The sequence below is a fragment of the Rhinopithecus bieti genome, unplaced genomic scaffold, assembly GCF_001698545.2.
Source record: "Rhinopithecus bieti isolate Rb0 unplaced genomic scaffold, ASM169854v2 scaffold_3902, whole genome shotgun sequence".
NCBI classification, from domain to species: domain Eukaryota; kingdom Metazoa; phylum Chordata; class Mammalia; order Primates; family Cercopithecidae; genus Rhinopithecus; species Rhinopithecus bieti.
The window spans coordinates 289588-300184 of NW_016804460.1; the positions used below are offsets into that span (position 1 = coordinate 289588).

Genomic DNA, 10597 nt, shown 5'->3' on the forward strand with positions numbered 1-10597 from the left:
TTTATTTTATTATTACTATTATTATTATTTTATTTTTTTTCTTTTTAGAGACAAGGTCTCACCATGTTGCCTAGGCTGGTCTCAAACTCCTGAGCTCAAATGATCCTCCTGCCTCAGCCTCTCAAAGTGCTAGGATTACAGGTATAAGCTACCACATCCAGCCTTAATTTTTTCATCTAAATTCTTGCTGCCATCTGTATCTTCAACCCCCATCTATAAGGATCAGCTTAGTTGCTAACTTTTCTTCACTTCCTTTCTCCCCCTGAACCTGATCCCATCATCATCTGCCTTTCCCAGGACCCTGCCTCTATTTTCCTCATTCAGGTCTGCTCTCTGACCTTTCCTCCCTCCTGATTCTGTCCTAGTTCAATTTCAGTTCTACTCTGGCATTCATGTCCTAGGGAAACTCATAGAACCAAAGAAATTCATCCTTCCTATCTGTGCTTTCCAAAAGGACAGGGCGCAGCTCACATGGGTAAGGGCTCCTGAGAAGCAGGTGTGGGCAGCTGCAACATCCCCTTTTTTCCAGTACACCTCACCCAGCTGGTTCCAGGCTTCCACCAGCTTGGGCTCCAGCTTCACAGCCTTTGACAGAAGCTCCTCAGCCTTAGGGCTATAGTCAGGAGTCACATTTAGTGCTTTCCCAGTTAGCATCAGAACTTGTGCCTTGCCCTGGACAGAACCTAAGAGGAAGAAAAAAAAGATAAAGTGGGAAAAAAAACAAGTAATCTTACAGTTAAAGACCAGGGCACTTTCTCTCAAAAAATAACTCCATGTCAGTTTTAGGAATAAAAAGAGTTGAGGAAAATATTTATCAACAAACCATTTATTGAAAGTTCACCATAAGCAGAGTGCTATGTTAGCTAATTGGGCAACAAAGAAAGCATTATTTCTAGAGCTTCTACCATCTGTTTCTTGGTCCCCTATCTATAAGGATCAGCTCGGTTGCTAATTTTCCTAGAGGGGTTTACAATCCAGGTGAAGACAAAGCATAAACATAGAAAATTAAAACCATGAAAAAGAGCATACCGCATTAGCCCAATGAATGGGCTTTAACAAGTCAAGAGGAGTTAGGACAAATAGCTATCATTAAAACAAAAGAGAGAGAGAAAGAAAAGACCCTCCAGGTTAGAAAATGACATAAACAAAGACACAGAATCAAAAGTACATGTGGCCATGTTCATGGAAGAATAGATGGTTCAACCTGGATGAAACAGAAAGTTCCTCTACAAGTAATTGGTCAGAGATAAGGTTAGAAAACAGAGTAAAACAATGGACACTTAAATACCAGGTTAAGGGGGTTAGACTTCAGCAAGTCAATAGCAGGAATCTTTAAAGATACCTGAGCAAAAAGGCAGACAAGAGGATCAGGTTAAATGCATGAAGTAATGATTTAGGAAGATGACCATGGCCATCGTGTTATATAAGTGGATTTGAAAGTGAAAGAAATTAGAGGCACAAAGTAAAATTACTGCAATAGTTCCATTAAGTATGCTCTTTCATTTCACGCCATTTGCTATAATCAAATTTTAGGAAAAGTAGCTTAGGGAATGAAAGGTTGCACAGGGGCCCTGAGAAGTTATATTACATTGTACTACCCCATAGCAGTAACAGATAGGATACCAAAGAGTCTACGAGGAGGGAGTAAAGGTCGATCACATTTCACTGAAGGATGGGGGGTTGTACAATCTCTAGGGCTCATACCCACTACTTCTTCCATCTGCTGTAAGGTCTTCTCCATCTCCTTCCGCACATCCTGTTGCTTCCTCCCAGCATCCTCAACACTATGTGTCTCAAAATAGCAGTCTCGAAATGAATAGAGCTGATCCACTAGTTCCTAAAAAGTATGACAATAGAACCATTAAGTGGAGAGAGCACTGGACAGGGAAACTTGAAATTGGCTAGCCATACCGTCTCTTGGTCTAGAAAGACCAATTCTCTTATCTCACCTAGGAATGGCACAATAGGCAAGTGGACAGGTTTACTAAAATGCCACAAATCATAAGGAAAAGCAGCCAGTACCCCAGGCCAGGTCTCATGGTCCCATGTTGTCCCATGTCAGTGTCTGTACTGTGATGACCGTTTTCTCTCCCTGCCCCAGCAGGGCTTCTAATATGACTAAACACTTCACATACCACAGTCACGAGGAGGGAAACACTGCAACTTAAGATAAACCAAAAGTTAGTAAGATCATTCTATATGGTCCTGGTCCTCAAAGAATAACACTTTGAAATTTACACTTAAAGTTGGACTTCTCAACTAAAACCATTTTATCCCTGATTTTTCATACGCTGATATCTGAAAATACAATACAACCTTTGTGAATATAATAAACATGTTAGAGAGTCATTGTTTTCCACCACAAACATACCAATTTGAACTTGGTAACTTTGGTATTTTTGCAGCATTTTGTTATTTTAAATGCTTATTGTGGTTTTGTTTAGTTCAATTTTTTTTTGTCAAGTCATCTTCTGGGTGTCTTGGATTTTTTACAAGTAAATATTCTCTTTCCTCTTAAATGCCTCTGAGTCTTCCTGTCAGATGAGGCAAAACTTTTCCACTACAGGTCAAGCATCCCTAATCCAAAAATCTGAAATCCTCCAAAATCCGAAACTTTTGAAACGCTGACACCACAAGTAGAATATTCCACACCTAACACACAGTCAAAATGCAGTCAAAGCATTGTTTCAGGCACAAAATTATTAAAAATATTGTATCGAATTACTTTCAGCCTATGTGTATAAAGTGTAAATTAAACAATTTTTTTTTCTTTTTTAAAAGACAGGGTCACCAGGCACAGTGGTTCACGCCTGTAATCCCAGTACTTTGGTAGGCCGAGGCAGATGGATCACGAAGAGATCGAAACCATCCTGGTCAACATGGTGAAACCCGGTCTCTACTAAAAATGCAAAAACTAGCCAGGCATGGTGGAGCACACCTGTAGTCCCACCTACTTGGGAGGCTAAGGCAGGAGAATCGCTTGAATCTGGGAGGCAGAGGCTGCAGTGAGCCGAGATCGTGCCACTGCACTCCAGCCTGGCAACAGTCTCAAAAAAAAAAAAAAAAAAAAAAAAAAAAAAAAGTTTCATAGGTTCCCCAGGGGGGTCCCAAACCCCTTTTTTCAAAAAATCCCCCCCCCCCCCCGGCCGGGAAAAAAGCCAAAAAAAAAAAAAAAAAAAAAAAAAAAAAAAGACAGTCTCATAGGTTACCCAGGCTGGTCTCAAACTCCTGATTTCAAGCAATCCTCCCACCTCAGCCTCCCAAAGTGCTAGGACTACAGGCATAAGCCACCAAGTTTCATATTTAGATTTGGGTCCCATCCCCAAGTTATCTCATTATGTATATGCAGATATTCCAAAATGCAAAAAAATCTGAAATCCAAAAAACTTCTAGTCCTACGTATTTTGGACAAGAGATACCCTATTCTTACCTGAAACTGAACAGATAGCAGCAGAAATATATAATCACTTCCCATCGAGTCTAACCAACGGTCTTCACAACATATCCTGAATTCATCCACCTGTCTCCGTCCCACTATGACCATTCCTGGATTACATCAGCTTCATTACTTGCCCGGACTGCAAGAGCTTCTTAACCAGTCATCTTGTTTCTGTTCTCTCTCATTCTCCTCACTGTAGTGGGAGTGCTCTTATAAAAAACGTACATCGTATCACAAACCTTCAAATAGTTTCCCATTGCAGACAGAATAAAATCCAAGTCCTTATCATGGCCTAGAAGACTGTATGAGCTGACTTACCACCACCCATCCTGACACAAACTTCACTTCTCAGCACTCTCTCTCCTATGATACTCAAGCCAGCGTGGCCTTCATGCAGTTTCTCAAACCCATCAAGCTCAGCCCACCCGGAAGCCTTTACACATGCTTTTCTTTATGCCTGGACACTTTCTCCAGATCTCTGCATAACTTATTCCTCATCACCATTTAGATCTTAGATCAAATATCAATTCCAGAGAGGTATTCCCTGATTACTCAAACCAAATGAATATCTTCCTTCTCTCCTCTACTGTTAAATCATACTCTTATTTTTCTCCATATTTTAAATCATGTGGCCTATCATTAATTGTCTATTGTCTGCCTCCATCACTGAAATGTAACCTCCAGGATGGAAAGGACTTTATTCTGTTTTGTTTCGAGCTACATCCGAGCATCAGAACAGGCCTTGGGACATAATAGGCTCTCATTCACTATACTTGATTGAATTAACTAACTAACCCCTGTTCTAACAAATACATATGTGCTATACTTAATTTAAAATTCTATCCAGAATGAAGAGAACAGACTAGCACCCTCTGCAGTAATGCTTTTCAAATTTTATTGTATTATATCCAAGACCCAGCCTGCAGAAACTCTGATTTTAACAGTTTAGCAGAACTCAAAATTCTACATTTTTAACAGGCACCCCAGATGATTGTAACGAAACTGTAAAACACACTTTGAGAAATATCCTTTTATACATTCCTTTTACACTAAAATGTCTATAACAATGAAATGAAAGTTTACCACCATCTCCATGAACAGCAACACCATTATCTAATCCTTTTCCTCTTCTCTACTTCACTCCTTTATTCCATTCCTGCACCGACCCCACCCCAACATAACCGAAGTATCCTCTCCCAAGCTGCTTAGGACATTTACCACAAATGAACCTAGGAAAAGACAATTCTCATAAAAAATTACAACCAATTTCCTTTTGTCCTGAAATCAACATGGCTGCAAATTAAGAGTTTTAGAGGGGGGCTTATTGATTGGTTTTAGTTGTTAAATCAAACATTCAAGAACTTGTTTGGTTTTATTTTCCCCTGGACTGAACGTTTTTAGAAACTTATTTTCTCATGGCAAAATCAATACATGTAAGTTGTTAAAATTCAAATAGATACATGTAAAAAACAGAGAGTAAAAAATTCCCCCAGACAACCTCAGTGATAACCACTGATTTGTATACCTTTTCAGATTTTTTTCTGTACATATACAAACATATATCCACCAATAATGTTTCTAATATAGAACCAGAATTGAGAATCTCTGTTTTCAGTCAGTCACAATTAGGGAATAAAATGAAGTTAATCCAAATCACTTGGAACACTCTAAAAAGTGTTACTATTTTAATCTACTCAAGAACAAAGAAATTTCACCAATATTTAAATTTGTGCGTTAAACACCTTTAGGCAAGTTACAAGCCTGTCATAGTTCTAATATTTAAGTTACAGGCTGTCTTGGAACGAAGAACTGAGTTCCTGAGGTTTAAGGAAAATCGTGGGTCCTTAAAGGCAAAGAGCCAAGCAACTAGTTAACGCCTCCCTACCAAGCCCAAAAGCCTAGTCTTACTCAGAAGCACAGTCACCTGTGGACTACGTGGAGTCTGGACCCCTCTGCATCAGACCCCAAAGTGGAACTACACATGTTGAAAGAAATCAAAACTGAAATCCTAAGGGGAGTAACCAGGACACTTGCAGTGCAGGTCATTAGTGTGATTGTTGCCAAATTCAAAGCAGAAAGGTGTTAAATGGCTTTTGTAGGGATCAAAACAACATGTGATAATAGTTCATGCAGATCTGCCATACACATGTATATGCTATTCGCTATGGATGAATCGAGAAAACAACGTCCTCTCTAAAAATGTACATGAATAGTTAGGAGCAACAAATCCTCTTCCATACAGGACTGAAATTAACCGCAGTCAGGTCGACAGCAGGAGGTTCCAACACACTGGGAGGCTCCCTCGCTGGCTGCGGCTGCACCCTCAAGGGTTGTTATAGTAACCGCACAGACGCACGTAGCTTCGCGTGTGTGCCGGGGAATTCGCGGGCACTACATAAACTGGACTCCCTGCTTCATTCGGAGTAACAAAAACACATACAGATTTTAATCTAAGGCCCCACCTGCAATTTCTGCAAGATCGGCTTGACTTCTTCCTCCTCATCAGCCATCATCTCCCGGCCACTCCACCCCCAACTTTATAACCACAGAGACGCACGCCCTCTCTCATCGCGGAACCACAGCGACATCTGGCGTTCTGGAGGCTTTTCTGCCCACGAAGGGCTTTGCTTCAAACCAACTTAACTATTTCCTACAGCACATAGATGCTCTGCAACCACTTTTGAGTTCATAAACTTGTTTCTTTCCCAGATCCTGGAAACAAAATGTCCTCAGCTTAATTTCTATATTCTTGTTTCATATCTTCCTACTTATTTATACTAAGATTATAATACTCCATGAAGAAGAGAGTTTAAGAAGTGCACACCTGTGTTGTTTGAAATTTTTAAAACCATGTAGTACAACGGCTACTTTACTCAATCTTTTCCAAACTTTGCAATAATTTTCCATGTATGATTAACTTTACCATTTTAATGCACTATCCTAATAAATACTACACTTGGGATGGCTCATAAAAACCACCGTGCTGTACACTAATAATGCCTCCATATTTATAGACAACATCCAGAAGGATATATAAGAAACGATGAGTGTCTGCAGAGGGAAACAGAAACTGGGGAGCTGTGGGTAAGTGAAGAAAATTTTCACTGCCTGCGCTTTTGAATTTTCTTGCCATCTATATGTATCACCTATTCAAATATAAACATAATTTTTAAATAAAAAATTATTTGCTTCTACATAGTCTCTGGAAAGACACAAGACACTGGCAACACTATTGCTTACAAAGAGCAGAAGTGAGCTTACAAAGAGCATTTTGCTCCTAGTTACTGGAGCAAAATGAGTAACTAGGGAACTGGGGTAGACTTTTCACTCTATGCCTTTTGTAACTTTCAAGTTTGTACCTTGTGAATATATTAAACTTGTGAATAAATCTTTTAAAGTGTCATTTAATATTCCTGACAGTTTTGCTTTACTTTTTTAGTTTTAATTACAGCTTCAAGCTGATTCTGTGAACCTAACAAAGAAGCAAAACGTTCAAGGCAGAAATCATGAATGTACATAAAATCATTTCCTCAAATCATTTTCCAACATAAAGGAAATAGTTTGTATTGTAACCTATAAAATCTATGTCATTAGCTATAAAATAGGGAGGGATGTTTTAAAACTTTTTTGAGACGCAGTCTCACTGTGTAGCCCAGGCTGGAGTGCAAATGGCGCGATCTCGGTTCACTGCAACCTCCACCTCCGAGTTCGAGTGATTCTCCTGCCTCAGCCTCCAGAGTAGCTAGGACTACAGTGGGACCACAGGCGCATGCCACCACGCCCGGCTAATTTTTTGTGTGTATTTTTAGTAGAGATGGGGTTCACCATGTTAGCCAGGATGGTCTCGATCTCCTGATCAAGTGATCCACCCGCCTCGGTCTCCCGAAGTGCTAGGATTACAGGCGTGACGCACCACACCCAGCCCTAAAACTTTTAACATTTTTCATCCCCTTTCTCAGACATTTTAACTTTGGTGCACACGAAGCTGGGCACAGTGGCTCACACCTGTAATCCCAGCACTTTGGGAGGCCAAGGCGGGCGGATCACTTGAGGTCAGGAGTTCAAGACCAGCCTGGCCAAAGTGGTGAAAACCCTTCTCTACTAAAGATACAAAATTTACAAAAATAAAAAAAAAAAAAAAAAAAAAAAAAAAAAAAAATAAAAAAGTCCAGGTGCCGGGCGCGGTGGCTCAAAGCCCTGTAAATCCCAGCACTTTGGGAGGCCTGAGACGGGCGGATCACCGAGGTCAGGGAGATCGAGACCATCCTGGCTTAATACGGTGAAACCCGTCTCTATAAAAAAACAAAAAACCAGCCGGCGACGAGGTGGGCGCCTGTAGTCCTAAGCTAACTCGGGAGGCCTGAGACAGGAGAATGGAGTAACCCGGAAGTGAGCTTGCAGTGAGCTGAGAGCCGGCCACTGCATCCAGCCTGGGCAGCAGAGTAAACAAGACTACCCGTTCTCAAAAAAAAAAAAAAAAAATTAGCCAGGTGTGTGGCGTGCACCTGCAATCCCAGCTATTTGGGAGGCCAAGGCAGAACCACTTAAACCCAGGAGGTGGAGGTTGCAGTGGGCCAAGATGCTGCCACTGCACTTCAGCCTGGGCGACACAGCAAGACTCCATCTCAAAAAAACAGTAATAAATAACTTTGGTGCACACTAAGAATAATTTTAAGAGATTTTATACTTTATATTCCTAGTGAAGGAAACACTACTTGCTTTTCAATTATGTAAAGCAGGGGTATTTAACTGCCTTTCTACAATGACTAAACATAAACGATCTTCAAATGATTTCAGTATTATTTTATTACCTAAAAAACAATGGGATTTGGCATTTAGGGTAATTCCATTGTTAACACATCCTAAACCATTAAGAATCAATCCTAAAATTTAAGAGTTAGAAAAGGCTGTAAGGATAATTTAATCCTTCATTTTACAGATACAAAGTCCAAGCAAGTTTAAACTAAGTAGAAACCAGAACCCAGATCTTCTGCCTCCCCAGCCAGTATGCTTTCAAGTATTTCCTCTAATAGGACATAAAGTTACTGAGAAGTCCTTCAAATTTCTATCATGGCTCTACATTTTAAATTAGTATATGCATAATTAAACAGAATTTAATTTCCATAATAATAGTCAGAAATGCTCACTAAATAAAGGAAAACAATGAATAAATCTTTTAAATTATTTTAATACAGTCTCTTGAGATCAATAACACATTGGCAAACTTTCTGCAGAAGTGCATTCCTAAATAAGTAAACCCAAGGCAACAGTTGACCAAAAGGTAAAGAAGTAGCTTTATTTTAAAATACAGTCTTCCTTTGGTATCTTTGGGGATTGGTTCCAGGAACCCTCACGGATACCAAAATCCTTGGATACTCATGTCACTTTTATAAAACGGCATGGTATTTGCATACAACCTACAGATTCTCCCAAACACTTCAAATCACCTCTAAATTATTTATAATACCTACAATGTAAATGCTATCCAAATAGTTATACAGTATTTTAATTTGTATTTTTTATTGTTATATTGTTAATTTTTTCTGAAATATTTTGATATATGGTTGGCTGAATCTGCAGAAGCAGAACCTGTGGATACAGAGCACCAACTGTAAACACCAAAAAAATTAACTTTAAAAAATAACTATCAACGTGAGTTATTTTAAATACAAATAGGGACTGAACATACATGCATCAAATTGTACTCTCGTTCACTGACATAAGCACACCTCCAAACAAGTTAATATGAAGGTAAATACATAAATATATACAAATAAATACACATACCCAAATAACAAGCCACACACACATCACCCACCATTTTCCAAGACCAAAATTTTCACAAACATACTGACAAATACAGCAAAATATCAGTGTACGTTAACATACTTACATATACAGATATGCATAAATACCAGAATTCAAAGCAACATGTAGCATATAACACAGGTAATTAAGGCATAAACAACATAGCTCAGTCAGAAACAGCCCAGGGAGAAACAGTTATCTATTGAAACAAATACAATTGTAACCTTCTCACCAGGGATGAAAATTCAGCAGTTCACAATGGAATTTAGATTAATAAAATGCTTATGCTTTAAATAATAGAAACAAAGAAACCAGACTCTAAACCACTCCCCACTGCCAATGAGTTTGTTATGTTGATAATGTGAAGACAACTTCAGAGATTTAAAAGCACAGGCAACCTGAAGAGTCCTAAGTAGGAAAAGATTTGCTAAATGAAATCACTAAAGAGGAACATAGAAACATTCTGTAAAGTTAGCTAAATTATCTTTATTTTTTTAGAAACAGGGTCTCACTCTGTTGCCCAAGCTGGAGTGCAGTGGCATGATCTTAGATCACTATAGCCTCAGACTCCTGGGCTTAAGGGATCCTCCCAGCCTCAACCTCCTAAGTAGCTGGGATCACAAGTGTGTGACACCATGCGTGGCTCAAATTCTTTTACTTTGAAGGCCCTGCTAGAAACTTGCTGCTGCTCTAATTCACGACTTGGAGAGGCAAAACTAAAAAAGCTGTTGCTGGGTTCAGGTGCTGTGGGAGAACCCACAAAAAATGGTCTGAACTGAAAATCTCCATCTCCATCGCCCCGATTTCGAACAGGTGTATTATCCAAAGGAAACTTGGAGTTGTTACCTAGTGGGGAAAAAAAGGGAAAACATAATTTTATTCATTTGTTATCTACATAATCTACTTCAGAGGAATCATCAAATATATATATATACACTAATATATATTTTTTCTCCAGTATTTGTCTTAGAAAAAAACAGACATATAAAACCTTTTGCCCCAGGTTAAGAATAATCTTTTTTAAAACATTGCAACAAACGTTCTAGAAAAAATATAATGATGAAATATTGGCATATACCATGACCCAATATCAATTAGCATAGGATTAAGACAAAGCAGATAGGCCGGGCGCGGTGGCTCAAGCCTGTAATCCCAGCACTTTGGGAGGCCGAGACGGGCGGATCACGAGGTCAGGAGATCGAGACCCTCCTGGCTAACACGGTGAAACCCCGTCTCTACTAAAAATACAAAAAACTAGCCGGGCGAGGTGGCGGGCGCCTGTAGTCCCAGCTACTCGGAGGCTGAGGCGGGAGAATGGCGGAAACCCGGGAGGCGGAGCTTGCAGTGAGC

The 10597-nt window shown here is 39.6% G+C and overlaps 2 protein-coding genes across 12 annotated transcripts in view; both read right to left on the reverse strand.

Annotated features, from left to right (window-relative positions):
• The window catches only part of TTC5 (tetratricopeptide repeat domain 5), a 17201-nt gene extending 11009 nt beyond the window's left edge, over window positions 1-6192 (reverse strand). The window contains exons 1-3 of one of the 2 annotated variants that reach the window (XM_017868493.1): window positions 5902-6192; window positions 1705-1837; window positions 472-683 (exon numbers count right to left, since the gene is read on the reverse strand). In XM_017868493.1, coding sequence (XP_017723982.1) covers window positions 472-683; window positions 1705-1837; window positions 5902-5952 — 396 coding nt within the window. In that variant the 5' untranslated portion in view covers window positions 5953-6192. The remainder of the gene's footprint in view (window positions 1-471; window positions 684-1704; window positions 1838-5901) is intronic. The other variant, XM_017868492.1, reaches the window with a different exon arrangement.
• A 3521-nt stretch (window positions 6193-9713) lies between these two features.
• The window catches only part of CCNB1IP1 (cyclin B1 interacting protein 1), a 24112-nt gene continuing 23228 nt past the window's right edge, over window positions 9714-10597 (reverse strand). For all 10 annotated transcript variants that reach the window (XM_017868496.1, XM_017868500.1, XM_017868495.1 and 7 more), the window contains one exon: window positions 9714-10093. In XM_017868496.1, coding sequence (XP_017723985.1) covers window positions 9843-10093 — 251 coding nt within the window. In that variant the 3' untranslated portion in view covers window positions 9714-9842. The remainder of the gene's footprint in view (window positions 10094-10597) is intronic.